A 27,835-nucleotide genomic window follows, 5' to 3' on the forward strand; every position below is an offset into this window, starting at 1 on the left:
GGTATTCTGCGCGGTAGATTCTGCACGCGGGCTGAGCGCTATCGCTCATTGCATTCATTGTAATTCGTGGCCTGTCTGACAAAAATTAGACTCTAAACTTACAGTTTTCATTATTTAATGCGCAGAAATGTCCGATTCACATGATGACAAGCTCTACAAAGCCGAATATGCGAAAAGTGGACGCGCCTCTTGCAAGAAATGCAAAGAAAACATTGCCAAGGACTCGCTGAGAATGGCCATTTTGGTCCAGGTGAGGAATTCAGTGCAACTTTATCCCTATGTTAGCATGATCAGATCTGTATTTTGTGCTGAAGTATGCATGCATGTGCATTTTATGTAGATGTACTCTTGGGTGCACATTGCAACAAATGCATTTGTTCCTTTATGATCTAAGGCCCAGGAGGAGTTTAAATGCCCTCCCAAAGATAGAAAGATTTCTTTTGCACATCAGCTTGAATTCGGTTTGAGCTGTGTATGGTCAAAATGCAAAGAAATATGTACAAAAGCAAGACAGAAGTGAAAGTAGAAGTGTTTATATTGTGATTAATAAACAATAGAAGCAATGGCGTATTGATGGACAACATAGGATGCATTGTATTTAATGTAACAGTAAAGGTCTGTATGTAAAATTTGTCTTTCAAAAAGTCATATGCAGTCTATTTTTTAATGCAATTCCAGGCATATTGATTTCATAGCTTAAATCATAACTTAAACAAATACAAATATTTACATTTGGTTTTGAAAGGTAACTTAGATGGCTAACACGTTATTGATAAACATGAAATCTATTCAAACACCCAATATTCTTATAAATGATGTTTTGATGCAAGTGCTGGGCTGGTATGGTTAAAATGTTTTACTTTCAGTTTCATGTTAGATGCCTTTTATTTAATAATGTTTATGATGAGCTCATTCATTCACCACTCCTTTTGTTTGAAAACAAAATGTCAATCTTCTTGCTTTTTACCACAGTCTCCCATGTTTGATGGGAAAGTTCCTCACTGGCACCATTTCTCCTGCTTTTGGCTCCGAGCGGCAGTACAATCAACCGCTGACATCTCGGGATTTACTGACCTCCGCTGGGATGACCAGGATAAGGTCAAGAAGGCCATTGAAACTGGTGGTGCTGTTGCAGGTAACTAGTTTTCCTTATTGCATGAACCCTGAGTTTTCTTTTAAGTTTGTCACATGGGTTTTAAATCAAATAGTCTTAAGGCATTAAGTTTTAATTGATGAATCTATTTTGCTTTACAGGTAAAGGAGGGCAAAAGGGAGCTGCTAAAGGCGAGAAGACACGAAATGACTTTGCAGTAGAGTACGCTAAATCCAACAGAAGTACCTGCAAGGGGTGCAACGAAAAAATTGATAAGGTACATGTTGCATTTTGCACACAACACGCATATCTGTGCAGCTTCCAAAATATACTCGAGCACGGACACATGTAGGACAAATGCTTTCTCATACAAATGAGTACTGTACCAGACCGGCAGGGCAGCACTGATTTGCGTCATTCACAGGACATTCACAAATTAAGGATAGAAAAGTGGTGAATGTCTGTAGGTTCGTGTCAACACGCACCGTGTGTTAAAACTTTTTTTTTAACTGATCGTCATAAATTCTTACCTTCGGTTAACGGTTAAACTGCCAATATGAACATCACATGTTACCAGATCACAAATTTACATACGAAAAACATCCTAACGTCATCTGTGCTCCATTGAAAAGACCTTTTTTAAAAATCAGTTTTCCTTTATTTGTCAGGATCACATCCGTGTGTCAAAAAAGGTTGTGGACGAAGAGAAACCTCAGCTGGGTCTGATCGATCGCTGGTACCACACCGGATGCTTTGTGAGTCGCCGTGAGGAGCTGTTGTTTAAACCAGAGTACAGTGCCGCCCAACTCAAAGGCTTCGCAGCTCTGCGTGATGAAGACAAAGAGGAGTTGAAGAAACGACTTCCTGCAGTGAAGAGCGAAGGGTGAGTGTTGAATTACTGTTTTACTGTTTTATTTTATGGTTTTATAGCCTTTGTTCTATTCCAATCAAGTAAAACCAAATTGACATTGCTGAATTGACATAATTTTTTATCTCTGGGCAAGTAACTTTTTTTACTTGACTGAAGGACAACCACATGAGAATGCTTAAAGGATTAGTCCATTTTCTTTAAAAATTATGTCTTTCCTTGTTCAGTCGAGAAGAAATTATGTTTTTTGAGGAAAACATTACAGGATTTTTCTCATTTGAAAGGACTTAAATAGACCCCAACACTTAACATCTTTAATGCAGTTTAAAATTGCAGTTATAAAGGACTCTAAACGATCCCAAACGAGGCATTATGGTCTTATCTAGCGAAACGATTGTCATTTTTGGCGAAAAAAATTAAAAATATGCACTTTTAAACCACAACTTCTCGTCTTCCTCCGTTCCTGTGACGCGCCAGCGCGACCTCATGTAATTGCGTAATGACGTCGAAAGGTCACGTTTTACATATATAAAACGCACATTTGCGAACCATTTTAAACAATAAACTGACACAAGACATTATCATTCGTCATACAACAACGTCAGAACGGTCCTATTTCTCCACATTTGTAAACACTGGGGCGTAGTTTCGCATACGTCATCCGTGACCTCCTGAAGTGATGACGTATTACGTGAAGTCGCGCTGGCGGGTCACACGACCAGAGATAGACGAGAAGTCGTGGTTTAAAAGTGCATATTTTTTATCATTTTGCTAGATAAGACCCTTATGCCTCGTTTGGGATCGTTTAGAGTCCTTTGAAACTGCAATTTTAAACTGCATTAAAACTGTTAAGTGTTGGGGTCCATTAAAGTCCATTAAAATGAGAACAATCCTGGAATGTATTCCTCAAAAAAACGAATTTCTTCTCGACTGAACAAAGACAGACATCAACATTTTGGATGATATGGTGGTGAGTAAATATCTGGATTTTTTTTTAAGAAAATGTTACTAATCCTTTAATGTCAAGCCTTGCATTATATATTTGCTACATTCAAATGTCTTATATAATTTAAAAAAAGACACAAAATTTGTATTAATGTAATAGCCCACATATGAAGCTTTTTACATTTAAAGTTTTATTTAAGTTCACCGGCAGACTCTTTAGTTAAACCAGATAGATAAGTGCAACAAACCTTCAATTACTGGATCCATCAATTTTTATAACTTTTGGCATTCTTCAAAATTACATGTTTCTCTTTTGCATGAAGAAATGATTTCTAGAAATATAAACAATATAGAGCATAGGTTTAAAACACACGGACCAGGCCATCACAAAATAATTTTTTAATAAAGTCTATGCATCATGTTGGTCCTCCGTATCGGTGATGCCTCTACCACACATGAATATGGCTTTAAAGGCCTTCCTAAAGGTTTTCATCTTATAGGCATAGAGAAAAGGGTTAACAGCTGAATTTGCATGGGAGAGAATAATGGCTGTAAGCAGCAGTGGGAGGGGCACAGGACATGACGGACACAGGAGCAGGAAACAGTTTATAATATGTAAAGGTATCCAGCAGACAGTGAAAAGGAAAAGGACCAAAAAGAAGGATGTGGCCATTTTCATCTCTTTCTTCATCTTGGCCGCTCCCTCGTTTGTTGCTCCACCCCGTTCTGCCGCAATCCTCCTCATCTGTCGCTTGACCGTGACAAAGATCTGCGCGTAGATGAGGAACATCACCAACAGCGGGATCAGCACGCATCCAAAGAAATTGAAGTAGACCATGTAGGTCATGTCCACTACAAACACAAAAAAACAATAGCCCGACTCGGGCGGAGTCTTGTGCCAGCCCATCAACGGCACCAGACCGATCAGGAATGCCAGCGTCCAGGTGACACACAAAATCAGCATTGCGTTGCGAGGCGTCATGAGCCTGTGGTACTGAAAGGGCATGAAGATGGCCACGTAACGCTCCACGGCGACGACCAGCAGGCTGAAGATGGAGCTTTGGGTTAGCATGATGAGCACGGACAACATGAGCAAACAGAGATAGAGATTGTTTTGGGGTATGCCGAGGTCCGTCATTATGGCGCAGGGGATCGCCAGCGTACCTACGCAGATGTCTGCGATCGCCAGTGACACCAAAAAGTAGTTTGTAACTGTTTGAAGCTTTCTGTTGAGTCCCACAGCAACACACACCAACACGTTGCCCACTGCGGACAGGAGCGCTATAACCAACTCGGCTATCATGTAAGGCAGGTTTATAGATGCAAGGATATTTGCTGGAGCTGGTGTTGGTGTCGTGGCTTGGGTTAGTTTAACTTGTGCATGCGATTGGGTTGTGGTCAGGCCGGCCGTTCGACCGAAAGTCAAGTGCATGATGGTATTGTTTTCATAAGAGGTCATGTTCATGAATGTTGTCACGTTGGAGAGCGGAGGTGGTGGGAAAGTGATGTTGGCGATGGAGTTGTTCATTTTGAGCTGTAGATGAGAGACCAAGAATGTAAATCTTTATAAAACGAAACATGCTAAATTCATTTTTTTATGAAACTAGTACTTGTGATAAATGTACACACAATATGGCTACTAATATACTTGTACTTTTAACATTTCTGTATAGGGCTGCAAATCGATAATAATCAATTATGAAATTCATTGTCAACGAATCACATGCTCCGCACCACCCCACGTGAGTTGTGCGCTTAATTAAAGTCAGGCGCTGGTTTTTCATACAGTATGAGCTGTGCAACAAGAGTCGGGCACTTTTTCTTCATATAACGCGTCATGAGCTGCACATTTATCAGCTGACATTCCCATTGCATGACCAGCTTGGTTGAAAGCAAGGCAACGTTGCCAGGTCCCCTTTCAGCAGAGTTTTGAATTGGGCTACTTTTAAACTGTTTCTGCAGGTTGATGTTTTTCTGCGGGTTATAGATGGAAGGGTTTTTGGTATATCAGTTGTTTGTTTTTGGGCTGTGAATACTAGTCATTGGGATGCTTTTGGATTAATTTTGAATGGCCATTGGGCTGGTTTTGTAATGCGGATCTGGCAACCTGACAGAACAGCGACGGAAGCAAAAGCGCTAAAGAACGCTGGTTTCCAAGTTATTTTTCGTTCATTTAAAAAAGTGGGTTTGTGTTTGTTTAGTTGTTGTTTATTTGTTTCATTGGGTTTTTATAAAAATAGTAATGAACCACAAACTAAGAATCTGTTTAAAAGTAAGGGGAAAATACAGTTTTTTTTCTCACCAGCACACCCCTGAAAACTTGTACGTTTTGTTTATTTATACTTTTTAAAAGTGTATATTTTTTAATTAGTGGTGGTCAACGATTAAGTTGAGTTTTTGCAACATGTATATTTGTGTGTTTTGTGTGTAATTATTATGTATATTTAAAAACAATATATTTTACAAATACATTTCAGAATTTTTTTATTTATATATCAAATTTTTTATTTTTTTATAATAGGAATATATAAAAAAGTAAATAAATTAATTAATTCATTAAAAATACACACACACACAGACACGTGTAAATGTTTCTTAAATACTTAAATGTACTTAATAATTACACACAGCACACACTTATATATTAAACAAAAACATACTTTTATTTTGTATGTGATTTAATCAAATAAAATATCAAAATAAAAAAATTATATTAGTAAAACTCTGTAGCAGTGTTTGGATTTTACACTTTTAAAAGTATACTTCTGCACGTGAATACAAACTTTATGCCTTATTTAGCAATAATAAGTGATTCAACTAAATGAGTAAATATTTAGGTTTTATCCAGTTAGTCGATTAATCGAAAAAATAATCGCCTGATTAATCGTTTATGAAAATAATTATTAGTTCCAGCCCTCAGTGGTATAGCTTTGCATTGTTAGCGCAAAAGATTGGTGGTCCATCCCAGGGAACACGCACACTGATAAAATGTATAGCTTGTTATAACCTGTAAGTCGCTTTTGATAAAAGCATCTGCCGAATTCATTAATGTAATGTAATTTAAAAGTATATCATTTTCATCTAATTTTAAATTTAGTGTGCATGTCACTTACCAATTCTGTCGTCTGCCTTCCGAAAAATTGTCAGCTATCACTTGTCCCTTGATGTGTTTTTCTTATTCTCTGCCGAAGCATTTGGCTTCTGCGTATCTACTTAAAAGTCTGTAATCCATTAGTGACGGTCATATTTACTGAGCTCTCTCCTTTTGCGTATTTTTCGCTAGTGGCTGTGAAATGCGCTTTTATAAGCCTTTCATTGTAATAAGAAAAATGTTCTTGTTTGTGTTTTTCTCACTATAGTTCATTGATTTGCCCTCAGGTGTCCATTACTGGCACCCAAATGGCCTTTAATTACATTCTAGCGGGGAAAATAGGCACCAGTGGGAAAGAGGATGTAGCTTATGCATTTCATCCGTAATGAATGAAATGAATTAATGTGGGTATTATGACAACCCCTGGATGGAGAAGCGTGTCCAGACATGATTGAGACTCAATGGACTGATGGTCTTCTAATGAGGTTGTCCTATAATCATCCGCTGGGTTTTAACTCGTCCACAGATTGACCATGATGTTTTGTATTGCACTTTATTTTTTGTACTTTTGTATAGTATTTACATTTATAGATTTAACAAAATGCTCTACCAATACAAGTTTTCTATTTAGTGTTCCTAGATAAATATACCTTATGGTGCATTTACACCAACCGCGTTTCAGGCGTCAAAATTGCGTCTAACGCGCCTAGTTTGCCGCTTGAACAGTTTGAATGCATTCGCGCGTGTAAAGCGAATTAGACGTGCAGAAAAAGCAAGCATTTGATGCCCGTCAAAGGCAAACTCCGCTTCTTGTGGGAGGGGCAAGTGCTATGCGGTTGTCTGTTTGCAAGATGACTGATGTTGATGTGCATTTATCGAGAGAGTTACCAGTTTGTATTTGGTAACCTTACTATAGGGGGAAAATAAACAATGCGGGTCGATAAACGTCACGTGACTCAAAAGTGAAGTGTGTATTACAACTTACCAGGTTGCCCAATGTCCTCACTAACACTCTTCCAAGCTAGGTCCTTTTTATTCATGTCTCCCCTATAGAAATAAGAACTTGTGTCGTATAGCTCCGGGTGGCTGCTTACGGACAATATCAAGAGTTGGTTGAATGAGTGACTCCGGGCGGGACTATCACCACAGCAGCAAGCAGGCTCCTGATTGGTTAACGTGGCACAAAATTCCGCCAAAGTTCAAATTTTTCAACTCGGACGTCAGCCGAAAATTATCGTGAACCGCAAAATGCACAAAAAACACCATTCGCACGTACCGCGCACAATGCTCAATTTGCGCCTTTCGCGCGAGCTAGACGCATCAACGCGTCTTTACATGGTTGGTGTAAACGCAGCATTAGATATACCACCGCACTGTATAAAATATTTAGATATTTATGTATTTAAGTATTGAATAAATGAATAAATATTTATTTTAGTGCTGTCAATTGATTAATTGCGATTAATCGCATACAAAATAAAAGTACAAATGCACACACATTCATGTAGAAAGATGTAATATTTTTGTAGGCGATTAATTGCAATTAATCAATTGACAGCTCTAAAATATTTATTTATTTATACATACGTAACTTAAAGGGGACATATTATGAGATTTTTTTTAAGATGTAAACTAAGTCTAAAGTAGGTCTGAGCAAAAGTGTGCCGTTTTGGGTGTGTCATTTAAAATGCAAATGAGCGGATGAAGTGCAACCACTGATCACAATGATGGTGGTTTGTTGCAATTGAAACTCAATTGTGCTGTGAAATATGTTATCTCTCTCTTTCTCTCCATACTAAATGGTTGTGCTGTGGTTGGATAGTGCAGATAAAGGGGGCGGTATTACCTTATTCTGACATCACAATAAGGGCCAAATTACAATGACCTATTTTTTCACATGCTTGCAGAAAATGGTTTACCAAAACCAAGTTATTGGGTTGATCTTTTTAACATTTTCTAGGTTGATAGAAGCACTGGGGACACAATTATAGCACTTAAACATGGAAAAAGTCAGATTTTCATAATATGTCCCCTTTAAATGTCTAAATATCTCATACGTGGTGCGTGGTATATCCAAGGTATATTTATATATACATGTAAATGTTTCTTAAATTCATACATTAATTTGTGTGCATTAAAGACAAACTTTTATTTTCTATGCTTTTAATTATAATTATGCAATTAATCGTTTGGCAGCCCTAAATAAAGATTTTTTTCATACATAATTGTAATTGCACTAGGGCCGTCAAATTTTTATTCGAATTTCGAATATTCGTCGAATGTAAAAAAAATGCATATTCGAACGTAAAACTTTGCATTCGAATTTTACCTGTGTCAGAAAGCTCACGCAACGTGATGATGACGTAACTGACGCGGATTGTTATACAGAGCGTTAGCGGCTCAGCCAACTATGCGGAGCAAGCCAGCGTTATTCATTTGAAAAATAGCAAGAAAAGACAGTGGGGATTACGAGTCGGACAGAATACATATTAAAAGGGCTGTGTGATGTTTCTTTGGTTTTTGGAGCATCAACTGGAATTCAACCGCAAAGTGAAACTAACTGAGATGAATTATTGTCGTCTGCTTCTAAATGCAGTTTTAAAGTTTAAAATAACTGATCAACACGAAAGTGCCATAATACAGCTGCTTGTTTAGCAACATTAAAACCATATGTGCATCTACAGAGTCCACACCGCATATGAGAGAGTTGCAATGTAACGCCGCGGTGGCTTTATTTTTATAACTGACTGGAAACTTGACTTTCACCTGGACATTTGATTATATGCAAGTTTTTCATCAACATTATCTGCGTGAAATATAAATATGATGATCATCTGCCAACTCGACTGTTTCAGCACGTCCTCTATTAATTACGGAGAGTCTGCTTTATTAACGGCTTCGCTCTGCGCGTAAGTTAAACATTTCTGTTCTGTACTTTATTACTCGCATATATTTCTACATATTTTCAACCAAGGAACACACAAAATATAATATAAGTTGTTGTGAATAGCGTTTAAGCTTGACAAAATTTAAATGACCAATGATCTTTCCCACTTATTTTGGCTTAAATAAAGATTAATTCGTTTTCATACTTTATTAGAAACACGTTAATTTATCTACTTATATAAAATGCCCTATATTAATATGCATTGTCTATGTATGGCATTCGTTTTGTACATTTACAGGTGCACAACTATACTGGTTAATTTTGATTTCATTAGTAGTGTTTATAACATTCATTTTAACAAAAAATATGCTGTGCATGATTTGTTTTTATTGGGGCTTTGTGCTGCGCCCTCTTGTGGGCTTTTAGGAGTATTTTCTCCAAGATAAAGTAGGTCTTTACAATTCGAATAAAATTCGAATTTTATTATTTTTCAAGGACGAATTTCGAATGTACTTGTTCAGCCATTTTGACAGCCCTAAATTGCACACAAAAAGATATCTAGATACAGATCTGGAACTATACTATAGAGACATATGTGGATATCTTGTTGTTTTACAGGTAAAAATTAAATCTGGCAAACAAGTCAACAATACTGGTTTAAGTCTTTTGCTGTAAACTGGTTTGTGTTGTATTTTTGATGAAGTGGTTTTCTTTTTCAGGAAGAGAAAGGCAGATGATGTAGACGGTCAATCGGTTTCTAAGAAGCAGAAGAAAGAAGATGAGCAGCTTGAGTTGAAGCTGAAGGTGGGACTTCAAAATCTCTGGCATTACAGAAGCAAACATTTTTTAAACTTTTTCAAAGCATATCAGTTTAAAAATGCTTCTGGTTTCTCTTTTAGGAGCAAAGTCAGCTGATCTGGGGCATTAAGGACAAGTTGAAGAAATTCTGCTCTGTCAATGACATGAAAGAGCTGCTCATCGCTAACCATCAAGAAGTTCCTTCTGGGGAGTCAAATGTAAGTGTGATGCAAAAACCCTACTGACAGCTTTGAATTAAAAAGCATTATTGCGTTGCTATTTTGTCCACATTTTCCAAACACTTAAGTTTGATGAGATCCTGTAAGATTCAGTTATGGTGAAATTTGATTGACAGATAGTGGATCGTCTTTCCGACTGCATGGCTTTTGGCTCCCTAAAGCCTTGCGAGACATGTGAAGGCCAGCTTGTGTTTAAGAGCGATGCATACTACTGCACCGGCGACATCTCCGCATGGACCAAGTGTGTATTCAAGACCCAGACACCTGATCGCAAAGACTGGGTCACTCCTAAGGTCGGTACATCGCTGAAACGCAAATATTTTGGTGTGCATTTAGTTCTCACCACTAGTCGCACAATGTCCTGTATTTTCTCTCTTAGGAGTTTTGTGAGATCCCCTTTCTGAAGAAGTTTAAGTTTAAAAGGCAGGATCGCGTATTTCCCAAAGATGCCCCTCCAGCGACCCCCACACCCTCCACTGCTGCTGCATTTGTTGCGAGCTCAGCCGTTTCCAGTGTGTCCACCGCTTCCAGCAATAACCTCAGTGAGGTGCCTGCAGGTCAGTAAATCACAGTTACCATATTGTGCCGAATATCAGACAACATTTTTTTCACAGAAATGCCTCTCAATAAACAATGTCGTCTTATTTTAGCTTTAGTCAAGACTATAAAATGTCAGTCATAATCAGGCGGCTTCCTGGACCACAATTAGACTAGTCCTAGACTAAAATTAATGCAGTAAAAAAATGAATGTGCGCATGGAGTAAACGCAAAGTAACGCATCAAATTCTGTGCTCGGCTCATGCAGTTGGCATAATTAGCAAATTTTTATAGTTTTGGTAATGTATGCCATATGAAAAGTATTGAACAATGTGGGGAAGTATTTTCAAATTGAAGCTTTTTTTATAAAAGTCAAAAGTTGGTATTTTAAAAAAGTCGGTCTTTTAAAAAAAGTTGGACAAAGGGTACACTTTGAAAGGGAGTCGTCTTATAATCAGGATTGTCTGATTGTCTAACTTAAAAGAGTTAGGAGCACCAGCAAAAATTTTGGCGCACTCATCCAAAAATTATGATGCACCACAACTACAATGTACAAGTTAATAGATTTATTTTATTAAAAATTAAACACCACAACTGGGCTTTACACATCCTATGGCCAGGATTTGAAATGTGGTCTTTTTTTGCTGCATAGATTCCTAAAATAATACCAAATGCTGTTTAAATAGTATAGCAGCAATAATAATTTAACAATTACAGGTAACATAATTATAATTACAATAGAAAATCTAGCAAACATGTAAAACACTGATTAATTGTGACATTACAAAAGTGATATAGAATAGGGAAATATATATTGGTTTTGATAAGTGCATTACCAGGATGCTGTTACTACCAAATAGGCAATTTTTTTTTAAATGCTCCCAAAAATATTTTAAGGTCGCACAGATTAAATTTCATATGCAATTTAACAGTCGCAGTTTCGAGCCCTGTATAATATAAATTATATATGAATATAAACATGTATATACAAATGCAAATGTTTCTTAACTCTTTCCCCGCAATTGACGAGATAACTCGTCAATTACGAGAAAACGCTTCCCTGCCAATGACGAGAAATTCCAGCTTTCCGCAATACCGGTATTATCCACCAGGCAACTTATACACCCCGGAAGTAGCACCTCACGTGAGAAAGAGAGAACTATGTGTATGTTTTAAAGATCGCTCTGAATCTGATCTCTATCAAAAGTCCATCTCAAAAATGGAATTATCTCAGCTTTTTGCTAAAAATTGGGTGTTTTTGAAGAAACCTTTCCATATTTGAGAGGTGATAAAAAGAGAACTCATGAAGGTAGAATGAAAGTTTTTTTTGTTTGAAAGCAGAGGGTCTGTTGTTTCATTTTGGTATATTGTTTGTTTATATATTTAAAGAAGAACATTTTCTGGAAGGCATTAAACTTTTGTGAAAATCATTAAAATGCTGGCACTGGCTGGCAACTTTTTTTTTTAAACGATGGCTGGGAAAGAGTTAATTATATACGTGTGTGTTTGTGTGTAATTAAATAATAATAATAATTATTATTATTATTATTAATAATAATTAAATATAATTATTATACACAGTACACCCACATATATTATGTAAACAAAAACTTTTATTCTGCAAATGATTAGTCGCGACTAATTGTGGGGCAGCACTAATTGTTTGATGGAGTTGCATAAGTGTCGAAGTATTGCCCATAAGGCACCTAACCATAATATTATGGCTCCTCTGACCTGATAAAGTTTTAAGCGTAATTCACGCAAGAATGAATATTGTCATTGTTGTTTTAAGTTGCAAACCAGTATAATCTTCCTCGGAGCACAAAAGGAGATCTTAGTCAAAATGTTAAGTACTGATGTATGGGGATAAAAATCATCAGGTGTTCATATGTTTTCATCTAAATATATTATGCAGATAAGCCTCTGACAGGGTTGAAGCTGATGGCCGTGGGAAAACTCGGCAAGAACAAAGATGACCTGAAGACTGCGGTGGAGGAACTTGGAGGAAAAATTACAGGCTCTACCAACAAAGCTGCTCTGTGCATTAGCAGCAAGAGTAAGTGATATTATAATACTAAATCTGCTTTCTATTGATGCTTTTAGGAACTGCATTAAATCTACTTCCCTTACTCTCTCCTTACTCTTACTCTCCTCCATCTTGCATTACCATTTTAACTGAGTTCATTGCAGTTCTGGAATTTGTTATACGCTTTGAGATTAAGAAATTTTAAAGGATAAAAAACATTTATGTATACTCAAAATGTAAGGTCAATACAGAATGCAGAGAGAACGGCGAGACCGAGAAATTCTTTCTTTTTTGTGTAAAATACATAGTACTAGTCTTAGGTTTCAAAAATCTTAGGTTTCTACCATTAGATTTGTTGTTTTTGCCATGGTATAATAACCATACATAACTACTTCTCTGTCTCTTTATAAGAATACAACCAGAAAATACAGGAAATTTGTATCCGGTTAAAACAGAATAAATGTATAAGCTAAAGTGTGAAGTGTTTTAATGTGAGCTCTCTTTTGCTGTAGGTTCACAGCAGGCGTCAAATTCGCATCTACCGTGCGTAGTTAAACGTTTGAACATTTTGAGTGTACTTGCTTCACTTGTGTGTGAAAGCCGCAAGTGAAATTCTAGTCATCGAGACATTCACGCGGAAATTCACGCCATGGGAGGGGCTTCTGCGACTTCGCTCGCTTCCTGTAATCATGTCATTACTAGAGCAAGCTCCTAATTGTTTCAGATTTTTCAATCCGCGCGTTTCCCTCGGCAACGCTCAATTCACGTCATTCGCGCGGACTAGACGCGCAAATGGGGCGGAACCGCGCTAAACGCCTCTAAACGCTAAACACCTCATTCGTGCTGCGAGACCTTCAGACACGTATTGACGCGTCTTTACATTGACTTAACATTGAAATCACTTGCGCTTGATGCCTCTACCGCGGCTGGTGTGAACGCAGCATTACACTTGAGCAATAGCAGAAACTTGCAGGATCTCTTAACCAAAATGAAATGAAATCCTAATCCTTATTGAATCACTTGAGGACTTCATTCTCCTTAAAAGAGTTCAAGATGTGTTTAGTGCCAAGTGAGGTCAACACTAAATACTGACTTTTGCTTAAAGAAGACATTTTGTTCTGTTCATTGTGTATATATATTTCCTGTATTGTCTTATTTGTATCTTAATAAAGAAAGAAAAAGATAAATAAGGAATGGTCATTAAAACTTTGCTAAAGCTATGACGCTGTTGATTTTTTGATATATTTGATCATAAATTAAATTAATTTTACAAACTTAAAGGTGCAGTGTGTACATTTTTGCGGCATCTAGTGGTGAGGTTGCGCATTGCAACCAACGACTCAGTCCACTGCTCACCCCTTGCTTTTGAAACGCATAGAGGAGCTACGTTAGCCGCCACCGGACAAACATGTCATCGTCGTAGACAACTTAGTAAAAAAGTTTGTCCATTAAGGGCTTCTGTAGAAACATGGCGGCACAAAATGGCGACTTCCATGTAAGAGGACCCTCGGTGTATGTAGATAAAAACATCTCATTCTAAGGTAATAAAAACATAACGGTGCATTATGAAAGGTCTTTATACACCCCTAATCCTATAGTTTTGTATAATATTTTGCATTTATGTCAAGAGATCCTTCCAAAAATTACACCTTTAAAGCAATATCATATATAGGACAAGTCACATGTTTGTTCAACATCTTGCAGCCCCAGACCAATATTTTCTCACAGGATTAGATGTTCTGCTTGGACTAAATAAATAAATGTCCCTTCTGAATTTTCACATGCCTATTTATTTATTGCCGTGTCACTTAGAAGCTCACTAATAACCTGTTTTGTTCCTCTTGCGTCTCAGAGGAAATTGAAAAAATGACTAAGAAGATGGAGGAGGTGAGGGACGCAGGTGTGCGTGTGGTGGCAGAGGGATTCCTCACTGACATTAAGGAGTCTGGCAAGGCCCTTCAGGAGCTCATCTCCCTCCACGCCATCTCCCCCTGGGGTGCTGAAGTTAAAGCCGAGGCCCAGACTTCAACTGCGGCCTCCAAATCCACTGGAGCTCATTCCTCAAAGAGCACCAGTAGAGTCAAAGAGGAAGCAGGTTCGAAATTGTTTATGATGCTTTGTTGGGCACTATGATCAAGCGCTTTGAATAACAGGGACGCTTGAATTAACGTTCATGAATCATTTAACTTTCATTGTGTCATAGACTTGCGCCTCTACTGCCATGACATCATCGTAAACACTGGACAAACAAACGCTAAACACTGGACCAATGAAGCACATTGATGGAAACGCCTATTTGGTTGTTTTAGAGCTAGATAAAAATTCACATTTTGATAAAAATATTTTTAGAAAAGCTTGCACTGATAGATCATGCACACTAATACAAGAGAGATTGTTGGGAGTTCATGTTGTCATTATGATTATATTACCACATGGTTCCAGATCTTCACAATTTTTTCGGTATATAGTAAAGTTTCACATTTCAAGTCCGAATAAGCATTCAATTTCCATAAATATGCCTACATGCTATCTAAAATCTTATCTGACAGATTTTGTGCCTTTCTGGTGTATTTCTTGCTCTGCTCCTGCAGGTGGAAGCAAATCAAAGACAATGAAGCTGACAGTGAAAGGAGGAGCAGCAGTAGACCCAGAATCAGGTGAGTCTGACAGAGTTAAAAGACTCGTCATATAAGTGGATTGATTTAATGCATTTTGTTCGTGCAGTGTTACTTTTGTTAAGTGTGATATGATTGGTCAGGTCTGGAGAGCTGTGCTCATGTTCTGGATCAGAATGGAAAGATTTACAGCGCCACATTGGGTCTTGTGGACATCGTCAGAGGCACAAACTCGTACTACAAACTACAGCTGCTAGAGGATGATGTTCAGAAACGGTAAGATTTGACCTTGTATCTTTTATGTCTTAATTGCCTTTAATATAAATAGAAGCATGTCTTAAAGGGATAGTTCGGCCAAAAATGATATTTAACCCAAGATTTACTCACCCCCAAGCTGTCCGAGTTGCATATGTCCATCGTTTTTCAGACAAACACATTTTCGGGTATTTTAGAAAATGTTTTAGATCTTTCAGTTGATTAAATGTAATGTTACGGGGTCCACGACCTTCAAGTCCAAAAAAAGTGCATCCATCCTTCACAAAATAAATCCAAACAGCTCCAGGATGATAAACAAAGGTCTTCTGAGGGTAATCCGCGCTGTGTTGTTGTAGAAATATCCATATTTAAAACTTTATTAACGTAAATAACTACCTTCCGGTAGCGCCGGCATCTTAGTCGCGTCCGCATTCAGGATGAGAGCTTACGCAGCTTACGGAGGCTACTCTGCTGGTGCTCTGTGCCCCCGCCCTCCGAATTCGTCATACGTAACTAAGAAAAGTGCGTACACTACGCTAATACTCTCTCCTGAATACAGAGGAGTCAAAGATGGCGGCGCTACCGGAAGGTATTTATTTTTGTTAATAAAGTTTTAAATATGGATATTTCTACAACAACACCGCGTGGATTACCCTCAGAAGACCTTTTTTTATCATCCTGTAGCCGTTTGGATTTATTTTGTGAAGGATGAACACACTTTTTTTGGACTTGAAGGTTGTGGACCCCGTAACATTACATTTAATCAACTGAAAGATCTAAAACATTTTCTTAAATACCCGAAAATGTGTTTGTCTGAAAAACGATGGACATATGCAACTCGGACAGCTTGGGGGTGAGTAAATCTTGGGTTAAATATCATTTTTGGCCGAACTATCCCTTTAAGATATATAAATCTTAAAATATGTCCGTATGTTAGGTAGGGGTGTAACGGTATGCAAAAATCACGGTTCGGTGCGTACATCGGTTTTGAAGCCACGGTTCGGTTCATTTTCGGTACAGTAAGGGGGAAATGCATGAACAGTAAACTGCAGGTTGTTTATTACTATAAACTTTTTTTTAACAATTTGTTTAAACACTTTTTATTAAAATATAATAAATAAAATATATATAAAATAAAAAAGAAAAATAAATAAAATACGCTGCAAAGTTCTCCACTAAATAACAATTTATTTTAAATAATAATTTTTTACATTATTTTATAACAGTAGGTAAATCTTTTCTTAACCTTCTCTTAAACTTTTTCTACTAAAACCTTGCACTAAACTAACAAATTCAATTCTTGAATACATTTATGAACTACTAGCCTACATTTTTGCCACCAAAAAAATTTCTGTTTTGATTTATTTTTGATTTTTTTTAACTCACATTATTGAATTGGTTATGTACCATCTCTGTATAAAATATATTACTGCTCTATTTGTAACTGCATAGCAAGCAACATGATGATATACTTATTATACACTCATATTGAGATTAGTGAGTTGCATACATTGCCATCTTTTATCTTTTGCACGTTTCTCCTAATCTTTGCTTGTGTCGTCAATGTAAGCTGTGACTTAAAGGGATAGTTCGGCCAAAAATGATATTAAACCCATGATTTACTCACCCCAAGCTGTCCGAGTTGCATATGTCCATTGTTTTTCAGACAAACACATTTTCGGATATTTTAGAAAATGTTTTAGATCTTTCAGTTGATTAAATGTAATGTTACGGGGTCCACCCATAGTCCTTTTCTAAAATATCCGAAAATGTGTTTGTCTGAAAAACGATGGACATATGCAACTCGGACAGCTTGGGGGTAAGTAAATCATGGGTTTAATATCATTTTTGGCCGAATTATCCCTTTAAACTCACAAACCCCTCCGCAGCTGAGTAACAGCTGAGTAAGCCCGGGTTACAGCTCTTCTCTGTCCCGACTAGCTGATCGCATTGTGACAATGATATGATTGTCGTGAGGTGCAGATGAAGAATCTGATCACGCATTCCGTTATTCTCGCGTGTCACAGAAAGCGCGTCTCATGATTGCGTAGCAACGAAAGACGCGCAACCTCTCACGCACATTTGAAAGAACAAAACAGCGCGTTGACACGCATTAAACACGCGCGTTTAGATGCGACACGCAAACATTAACATCAATAATCAAACGAATATACAAGGAAGTAAATAAAAATCTTTCTGCGGGCCAAATTATGTTATATGTTTGACAGAAGACTTGCGCTGAACGCGGAGACTTCCGCCACTTAATACGTTCGTGTGGAAACACGAAAGTTGTCCTATGTTCCGCACACAAAAGATTGCATTCAGCCATTCGGTGCACATGTATACTGTACCGAAAGCCCTGTACCGAAACGGTCCTGTACGAATACACGTACCGTTACACCCCTAATGTTAGGGGTGGGCAATAAACCGGTAGGTAGTCGGTAAAAATGTGTCAACTGGTAGAGATTTTGAACTATCGTCTCTATTGAGGTTATGCGCCCAGGTCACGTTGCTGTGTGCGTGTATAATAGTATCTTTCAATATATGTAGATAGCATCTTACTATTTACACTTATTGTAAATTTGATCTTTTTTTCTTTATTTACATCAACTGTAAATAGCATATCGCTAAGAAAATGCTTATATTGTCACTTAGTTTAAAGGGACTGTAAGTAGGATTTTAAGTGTTTTATTAATCAAAATCAATGTCTTTATTCATAAATATGTTCTCATTGGTGTCAAATGACCTCTGCCAGTGATCTGACTTTTTTTGTAAGTTTAAAATTTCTTCTCTTTATTTATATTGAAACGGGTAAGTCCAAGCAGGCTTCCATTTCATTCCGCCTTATTGATAAACTATAATAGCAGAGAGGGACAAAAAGCACTAGCCTACCAATACGTTTCCACAACGCGTTTTCATTCAGAACACGTGAACCAGTAGCAACGGACAAGGAGATCAGTGATTACATAACGGCTAACGTAGTTGCAACACGCATTTGGAAAGGCGAGGCGCTAGAGAGCACTGTTCGTTTGAATGCAAAATACAATTTCACCACCAGATCGGGGTAAATCCTACTTATTGCCCCTTTAAATAGAAAAAATATATTTTTTACTTTGTGTGAATAGTATTTAACCCCATTTGCACTTATGACGTACTTTTAAATTTTTTTTTAAAGGTATAGGGCCACTCATCCTTTTGTATGTTTGCATATTAATTTTTTTCTCGCTCTTCCCGCAGGTATTGGGTGTTCAGGTCTTGGGGTCGAGTCGGCACGACCATTGGGGGAAACAAATTGGACAAGTTTTATGACAAGAACTCCGCTATGGACAACTTCTGCAGTGTATATGAAGAGAAAACGGGGAATGCTTGGGCTTCCACCAACTTTAATAAATATCCCAATAAGTTTTACCCTCTTGAGATTGACTACGGACAGGTAAAAATTGAAACACATTTGGGAATATATTTTTGAAACACATTTGGGAATATATTTTTTTATAGTACTGTAAGGATAACTTTGTAAACTGCGCTTCACAGTACATCTCTGTCTGCCATCTAACATGAAGTAAAAACTGCCAAAAAGGTTTTTACTTTATATAAAGCACAAAAATGTAAAGTGGTGTACACTGTTTAAGGGTAGAGACTAAACACGGTTGTTCATGGACCCTGTGAATATTTATCTACATAGGATGAGGAGGCTGTAAGGAAGTTGACTGCAAGTGCAGGTGCGAACTCCCAGCTCGCCAAACCCGTCCAGGACCTCATCAGATTGATCTTTGATGTGGAGAGCATGAAGAAAGCCATGGTTGAGTTTGAGGTGAGTTAAATAACATGAGTACAGTAGCACCTGTCTTGTCTAGTGCATCAGATTCCAGAATAGTTTGATTCTCATTTTGTTTATGTTTATTTTATCCCACAGATTGACCTTCAGAAGATGCCTTTGGGTAAACTGAGTAAGAGACAGATCCAGAGTGCCTATTCCCTCCTGAGTGAAGTCCAACAGGTTGGTCTTCATTAGTTCATCATCGTATAGGGCTGTAACAATTAATAATAATTGATTATGAAAGTAGCTTTCAGTGCATGGTATTATCGATTATTTAGGATCATAATAGGATCACATGCCACCGCACTTTAGGGTTTTTTTTAGTAAAAAATCTAATTGAATAGATGTTTCACTTTTTATCCGATTAATCGTGCGAATAATCGATTATTAAAATAATCATTAGTTGCAGCCCTACAATCGAAACCCACATGTTCGCTATAAATGCCAAATATTTCTAAATTGAAACCAAGACTTTTATATATGCACTTGGTTTGTCAAGAAATATTGTTTCTTTATAGGATACTAACTTTCTGTTGGCTCTCATTTGTTTCTGTAGGCCGTGGCAGATAGTTCTTCCGAATCAATGATCTTAGATCTGTCCAATCGCTTCTACACACTGATACCTCACGACTTCGGCATGAAGAAACCACCTCTCTTGAGTAACCTGGACTATATACAGGTACGTCTTTGACACAACCCAGCACAGCATTGTCATGGCAATTGTTTAATTATCCATCAAACTCAATGTTAAATATGCATACATTTTTATTGTATAAAGTTCACTATAGGTCAAAAAGCATGATCATTTATAAGTAATAGGATATTTTATGTTGACCCTTTTCTTTTAAAGATGCTGTTGTGGTAGGTGTGTTGCATTCAAGACTCTGAAGTAAACGCCCACAGCTATAATTGGCTAACAGTTTTGCATATTAAAAAACTGCTGTGATATACCCTGAAAACATTGTGAGTCATTATGATGTAAAACATATAAACCAGTGGCATGCGGTGACTTCTTTTCCGAGGAGGCAGGAATCCAAAATAAGTATTCGGCGTGGTGTGTGGTAGAGATCGACCGATACTCATTTTTTCAAACCGATGCCGATAACAAATATTTGGAGGCTTATGTGCCCGATAACCGATATGCTGAACCGATTTTTATTTACTGTTATACTTCTGTTTTTGACATAATAATTACTACACTACTGAACTGAACAAACCCTTATAATAATAATCATTATCACAATCACTCCCTCTTTGCATACAAAGTCATAAATAGAGGGGTCTGAAAGAGTGAAGAATAATATTAATTTAATGAATAATGTAGAAACTATATTCCCAATTCATGGACTATTCCAAACACCCCTATCATTTCGTCAGAAATGGACTGATCCAAAGTTCGCGCTGCGGTTTTCAGGTAACAGAGCGGGAGAGAGAGAAAAGTATAGCGGAGTTGGCTGCTTGTTATACATAGTTTATAGAGTAAAACAGGTGGATTAAGTGCCTTTTTTGGGATATAATATCGTTGTTTTGACCAGCAACCTGAGCCTTCAGCAATCCAACCAGTAGTTAGCAAAGAGATTTTACAAATAATATCACTGACTGGAATACTACATTCAGGAAAGTAACAATCAAAACGGCTTATATATCATTTAATTTCTTAACTGGTAACATTATTTGATTTCAGAATAATTAATATTTAGTTGTTTTAGCTTATGAAATGGCTGTAGACAGCGCTGTTTATCTATGCATTTACTCGCGCATTAACTGTATTAAACTGTGACCGCTTGCGGAGGTAATAAATAATTAATTAATATCCACAGACATTTATTTAGATATTTTAGCAAAATAATGTTTATCTGGTAAATGTTAATAGGGTAAATCTTGTTAAAAGTGGTAGATGTGCTTTAGCCTCCGGTAAGTGATCAGCAATATGAACGTGATTTTACGATGCTAATGATAAGCATAAATAACAGAAAAACGAATTTAATTTAGCGTTTTTAATTCCACAAAGCATTAATTCATGGCTGTTTTATTCATGCAAAGCTACGTCGTTATTGGGACCGGATTTGATGGATCAGCCAGCGTGACTCTGTGAGTTCGTCTCTATTAGACAAGCTGCATACATTGCTTTTAATATATCAACTTATTTAACATAACATACATTAATGCACAAATAAGCAGTGCTATAAATGCCTCATATGCAAAGTAAGTATACTCAAAGTCCTTTTAATAAAGTCGCGTCACTCCGCCGTCATATTTGCTGTGCACGCTGCTGCTGCTGTGAGCTCCTCTCCTCAGATGCGTCCAGCGCGCAATTTTCTTGTTTATCGGTCAATCCGATATTACAAAACAGATATCCGATCATCGGAAAATGCTCAAATATCGGGGAAAATATCGGAAAACCGATATATCGGTCGATCTCTAGTGTGTGGCTTGTCATGTCAAAATATGTTCAATTCATTTTTATTTATATAGCGCTTTTCACAATTGTTAATTGTTTCAAAGCAGCTTTACATTATTAGATGTAGGAAAAGCATAGAAAAGCGAGCGTAGTAATAATGTAACGTGTACAGTAAAGAAGTAAGTTAAGCCAAAGGTGGCGGACTCTCCAGGGGCTGAAAAAAACCCTAGGAGCAAAACCCTCCTGGCTAGTCCAGGGGGAAAACTCCTAGGAGGGGAAAAACCCTTGAGAGAGATACATAGATATTTTTATATATATATATATATATATATAAATACTATCGGGGTATGTGAACAGGTAAGCGAATTAAACTGGTTCCATCGGTGGTCACCGGTCAGGCATTGGCTGGGCATCTCATAGAAGGACGGTCAGTAGATCAGCGGTGTGATGACCTTCACGGTTGCAGGAACTGGGTCTGTTTGTCTCATTATCCTCAGGGTCGAGGACGAGCAGGGGGAGAGAAACAGAATCCTATTAGCGTAGGGGCTGTTCACATGTAATGCAAGTGTCATACATTATAGTGGTTTAAGTCAGCTCGGTTCCAGACAGGCTAACTATTGCGGCATAAGTATATTACCCATATGAGGTATGTGAGTCCTGTGTTCTAGACAAACTAACTATTACGGGATAAGTATATTTACTGGACATTTTCTGTGAATGCTTTGTTAAAGAAGAATGTCTTAAGTTTAGCTTTAAATTGATCGACTGTGTCTGATACTCGAATGACGCATGTGTTCGGTGCGTCATGTTAACTTGTGCATCATGTAAAAATGTGTCTGCTGCAGATGCGTCGCAAAGGATTTATGATATGCGTTCATAAGATAATTTGCGAGACACTCTTTAACACTTAACTTCGATTACACATGAGATCAAGCAAATATCTAGAAAACGCAAATCATAAACCCTTTGACGTGTCTGCATCACATGCATATTTTGACATGATGCGTGGAACGAGCCACACACATGACGGGCGACATAAGTTTTTTGAGCTTCGCATTCGTGCCTCCCCAGCACATAAGTGACCGCACACCACTGGTATAAACGGTACATATTAAATGGGCAACGTAATTGGATTAATATGGTATATTTGTATACCAATATAGTCACTAGCTTGGTTTTAATAAAACTTGTTTTTTTGGAGTAACAAGAAAATTTTGAGTTCTGAAACGTACAGGTGTTTATAGTACAATGACCTCTTATGTGTTACAACGTCAAGGACAATTTAATTTCTCCAATCTTTAAATATCTGTTAAATACACATTACAGCAAAAGGTGCAGATGCTGGACAACCTGTTGGACATCGAAGTGGCTTACAGTCTGCTGCGGGGTGGAGTCGAGGACAATAAGAAAGACCCGATTGACATTAATTATGAGAAACTCAAAACCAAAATTGAGGTAGAAAACTGCTTTCAAAAGAAGTTAAAAACAGAGATAATTTGTGTTGTTAATAACTATTAGAATAATAAAAATTATTGTATTGCGTTTCCAGGTGGTTGATAAGTCGTCACATGAGGCTGAGATTATATTGCAGTACGTGAAGAACACACACGCTGCTACTCATAACAATTACACCATTGACGTTGATGAGGTAAAGACTTCTTTCCAACAGATTAACTATATATCTTGATAAATGCACATGTATGTGTGTCATCACTGTGCTTTTGCCCCATTAGATTTTCAAAATCGATAGGGAGGGTGAGTATCAACGTTACCGCCCCTTTAAAGAGCTACCCAATCGACAGCTGCTGTGGCACGGTTCCCGCACGACCAACTATGCAGGTATCCTATCTCAGGGTCTACGCATCGCCCCTCCTGAAGCTCCTGTGGTAAGTTGCCGTACCTGCTGGTGGTTTTAGTTGTGTTTGAAAAATAACAAACGTGCAAAAACTGAAAAATATATGGTACAATGCAGTCAGTATATTGACACACACTATGTGATCTTACAGACAGGTTACATGTTCGGCAAAGGTGTATATTTTGCCGACATGGTGTCGAAGAGTGCAAACTACTGTCACACGTCCCAGGCTGATCCAGTTGGTCTGATTCTGTTAGGAGAGGTTGCACTTGGAAACATGTAAGAGGTTCCTCCATTTGTGTTTTGATTCGTGCTTGCTTTCTCTTTTCTGATATCAACTTTGTATTTTGTCTACAGGCATGAACTAAAGAAGGCTTCACACATTACAAAGTTACCAAAGGGTAAACACAGCGTAAAAGGTAAGATCATACTGCATACCACACTTTTTAATTGACCAATCATAGATGGATTGGAGCTGCAGTGATGCATTATTATTGGACAGCAAATTGACAATTTTTTTTGTCAATATAATGCATGTATGCGTAATATCGCCTTTACTCCTTTAAATTACATGAGGTAGAATTTATGTGGCATTAATGGCACATGATACTCTAAAGCCAAGGTGCCCCAAACTAGGCCCAAAGCTGGCCCGCAATGACCTTTAATTTGGCCGGTCATGCCATGTGAGATAAGGAAAAAGTTTATAATGAAACATTTTCTAAAATGAAAGAAACATTTTTTGTTTTATTTGTACATTACAAAAATGTAAATTAAATTGAATGCAAGAAATTAAAGTGAATTAATTACTTGAATGTGTATAGCATGCATCACAAAACTCAACGAACTCTGGTACTATAGGCTAATAATGGTGAGGTCGAGGAAGTGGCACACAGAAAAAAGAAAATTTAAAAATGATTGGCAAAATGATTTCTTTTTTTTATACAAAAGTTACCTTTAAAAATAAAACTGCATTAGTTATGCATAAACAGAGTTATGTTTGCTTATTTATTTTTTTAAATATTATAAAATTATAAATTAGGAGAATCAGGGCAAAGAAGACAACTCTTTAGGTTTTAATTGATTCAGACAGGACATATATGCAAGCAATATAACATTACTTACTAGTCCAAAAGCATAACAGCCAAGTCCGCATCGGTCAGGAACCCCTCCTCCTTCTTTAGTTCACGCCAGCGAGCAAACACTGGCCCAATATTGATCCTCGTCCTTCCTTTTCATCTGTCACTCTCCCGTTTTCTGTTTCTGGTCTCCTTTGACAAAACCAAAGGTTTCTTTTTTTTAGTTGCTGCTTCGGCCATGTATAAATAGTTGTGCTCTCATGTCCGAAGTGGAGGAAGTGACCTATGCCGTAAAGCAGATTTTTGTAGTTCTTTTTGTGCTCGGGTTACTACCCGAAACCCCAAGTTTAAACGTACGAGTAAAAGCGATACAGATCCCGTCAGGCTACGGTGGACATGTCATTCAACCTATTTTAAGTCGATGTACCATCACAAGGGTCTTGAAAATATATTATGAAGGTTAAAAAACTACAAAGTCTCACTTTACTTTTAATGTAACACAGCAATATTTACTTTCCGCCCATGGCCCTTGGTAGGAAAAGGTTTGGGCACCCCTGATCTAAAGTGTTTGTGTTTTAATTCTAGTATTACATTTTTTATACTGGGAATTTTTTACCTAATTTTTTTTTATTCTTATATAGTCAAAGTTGGAGATACTAATGGTAGGAGTTCTACTAATTATTTATTGGCAAGTTAGGAAAATAATTTATCAAATTATAAATAATTATAAGATTATTTTGAAATAATAATAATCGATAGATTGATCGAGTAATTGACAAATAGTGTTAGTTAAATCTACAAAAACATTACTCTTTTCCCGCCATTGACAAGTTATCTTGCCAATTAAGAGAGAACTTTGTTCCTGATTAGTTTCTTATGGTTATCTGTAATACCGGGATTATCCACTTACCCAATTTATTAAAATTTTTTATTAATTTTACACACTGTGTATGTTTTATAGTTGATCTGAATCTGATATCTAACAAAATTCCTTCACAAAAATGCAATCATTTCAGATTTTTGCTAAAAATATATATATTAAATATATTATTTAAGAGTTTATATTTAGAGAAAAAATATGGATAGGATGAAATGTTTTTTTCCCCCTGTTTGTTTGTTTGTTTATTGTTTGTTTGAAAGCAGAGGGTCTGTTCTTTCATGTGATATATTTGTATGTTTTGTAAGAAATTTTTCCTGAAAGGCATTTTGTGAATCTTTTGTGACTTAAAAAATAAAGGCTGGCGGGGAATGAGTTAACAAATCATTATCTGCAGCCCTAAGTAATAGTCATATCCCTGTTTACTACATAAATAGTACATATTTAATGACTACATGTTGGTTAACAGAGTATGTTTTTAACGCTTTTATGATAACATTTTCACACAATTCTCCAATGAAGATCTATACAAGTAGTCTGAATGCTATGATTTTTTTGGGAAGGTTTGGGAAGAACTGCTCCAGACCCAAGAGCCACGACATCTCTTAACGGTGTGGACGTTCCTTTGGGCAAAGGCATCAATACGAACATTGATGATACAAGTCTGCTCTACAACGAGTATCCTTTACAATTCCACAACATTGTGTCACCTTGCTGTATTTATAGGAGACCATTTGTTTTACATTATATTTATCATGTATATGTTTTATTAAACAATAGTTTGTCTTCACTGTCAATCTTCCATTGTGTTATCATCCTTGACTTAATTTTTCCTCTAGGTATATTGTGTACGATATCGCTCAGGTTAACCTGAAATACCTGCTGAAGATTCGCTTTAATTACCAGACCTCGCTCTGGTGAGACAACAGGTGACCTGGTCCATCGTGTCCGGCATGTGGACCGCTTTAACTGCTACAGCTTTAACATCAAGACCAAGCAGTATATGGGTTGAAAAACGATTAAAACAGTTATTTATCACTTCTGCGTCACCGTCCCAGCTGCTCTAGTTAGTTTAGAGTAAAGTAACTGACTATTTCTAAATGTTCATTTGCAGTCCCTTTTCGAGGAGAAATGTTGCAGGGCTTGGTTTTATTTGACGTATTGACAGAAATGATTCGACATACCTGTGGAGATCTTTCTTGTAAGCTACCAACAATGTTAGGTAGACAGTCTTCCATTTAAAGTATTTTTTTTATAGGTTTTGTTAAACCTGACATCAGGTTGACTTTAACAGATATATCTAGTATACCAGCTTTTGTTTGTATTATCAGTGTTAAAATGAGAAACTGTACAGTATGAAAATTGTAAGCTAGAATGTAGGTATGCTATGAACGAGTTACCTTTTACTAGAATGACTAATGTCGACATAGACAAACATTTTTGTATGTTAAGTACTGTCCAAGTTTTGCTTTTTAGTTATCTGTCTCTTTACTACAATGAAAAATGTTTTGGCTAAAATGGCAATGAAAATGTTATGTGCAATGGCTGCTGCTGTTCTTGTGCACCTGCGATGTTGTTGTTTTTTTTGTAAACATTGCTCTACAACGTTCTTTGAAGAAGATGCTGACTGTGTCCTGATGGATGTCTTTGCATCAGAAATAAAACGGTTTTTGGCTTATTCATGTGTGTAGAGCTGATGTGTATTCACATACGAATATATGGGTGATTATATAATTGAAGTTATAGTTGGTGGACACAGCATATATGTTTTGGACCTATTAAAATAAATATGGAACCAAATAATTATATTTTTTATTATTTAAGGAATTTGGTATATTTGCATGGATCACAAGACATTACAGACCATAACAATACACTATTTTATTTAAAAAAAGTCTTATACAGTTGATAATAATGTTTTCCTGCTTTCCAAATTAGTCAACACTGTTACTCAACCTTAGTGACAGTTTGGAAGTTTATCCAACTAGCATTTAAATTGATAGAAATATGCTTGATGTAGTATTTTGACACAACTTCAACGTTTTTATTCGACTAATTTTACTTGCTATGTAGAAAAAAATTACAAGACTTTTTTTAAGATGTAAAATAAATCTTTGGTGTCTCCAGAGTACATATGTAAAGTTTTAGCTCAATATCATATGCTATTATAAATAATCTATGTTAAAATTGCCACTTTGTGTGATTTAAATGCAAATGGGCTGATCTCTGCACTAAATGACAGTGCCGTGGTTTGATAGTTCAGATTTAGGGGTGGTATTATCCCCTTCTGACATCACAAGGGGAGCCAAATTTCAATGACATATTTTTTTTACATGCTTGCAGAGACTGGGTTGATCTTTTTCACATTTTCTAGGTTGATAGAAGCACTGGGGACCCAATAATAGCACTTAAACATGGGGGAAAAATCAGATTTTCACTATGTGTCCCCTTA

At 37.0% G+C, this 27,835-nt stretch overlaps 2 protein-coding genes across 2 annotated transcripts; one reads left to right on the forward strand and one right to left on the reverse strand.

Annotated features, from left to right (window-relative positions):
• Window positions 1–6: 6 nt before the first annotated feature.
• Window positions 7–27,061, forward strand: parp1 (poly (ADP-ribose) polymerase 1). The gene is made up of 23 exons (XM_065256307.1): window positions 7–250; window positions 973–1,135; window positions 1,255–1,370; window positions 1,762–1,976; window positions 9,604–9,688; window positions 9,784–9,900; window positions 10,038–10,214; window positions 10,301–10,478; window positions 12,374–12,514; window positions 14,337–14,579; window positions 15,076–15,141; window positions 15,243–15,375; window positions 18,592–18,787; window positions 19,040–19,168; window positions 19,271–19,354; window positions 19,731–19,853; window positions 22,902–23,030; window positions 23,125–23,223; window positions 23,309–23,461; window positions 23,582–23,709; window positions 23,788–23,849; window positions 25,947–26,061; window positions 26,223–27,061. The coding sequence occupies exons 1-23, from the start codon at window positions 128–130 to the stop codon at window positions 26,302–26,304; spliced, it is 3,057 nt and encodes a 1,018-aa protein (XP_065112379.1). The 5' UTR covers window positions 7–127; the 3' UTR covers window positions 26,305–27,061.
• adorb1a (adenosine receptor B1a) lies at window positions 3,316–4,434 on the reverse strand. The gene has a single exon (XM_065256636.1). It carries the CDS (start codon window positions 4,432–4,434, stop codon window positions 3,316–3,318), a length of 1,119 nt encoding a protein of 372 aa, XP_065112708.1.
• Window positions 27,062–27,835: the final 774 nt, after the last annotated feature.

This window comes from Paramisgurnus dabryanus, chromosome 12 (assembly GCF_030506205.2).
Source record: "Paramisgurnus dabryanus chromosome 12, PD_genome_1.1, whole genome shotgun sequence".
Classification (NCBI taxonomy): Eukaryota; Metazoa; Chordata; class Actinopteri; order Cypriniformes; family Cobitidae; genus Paramisgurnus; species Paramisgurnus dabryanus.

Coding starts and splice junctions, on each gene's coding strand:
- parp1 (XM_065256307.1), top strand. CDS start 128: ATGTCCGATTCACATGATGACAAGCTCTACAAAGCCGAATATGCGAAA. Junction 10,479..12,373: donor CCTCAGTGAGGTGCCTGCAG/GTCAGTAAATCA, acceptor TATATTATGCAG/ATAAGCCTCTGACAGGGTTG. Junction 23,224..23,308: donor ACACCATTGACGTTGATGAG/GTAAAGACTTCT, acceptor TTGCCCCATTAG/ATTTTCAAAATCGATAGGGA.
- adorb1a (XM_065256636.1), bottom strand. CDS start 4,434: ATGAACAACTCCATCGCCAACATCACTTTCCCACCACCTCCGCTCTCC.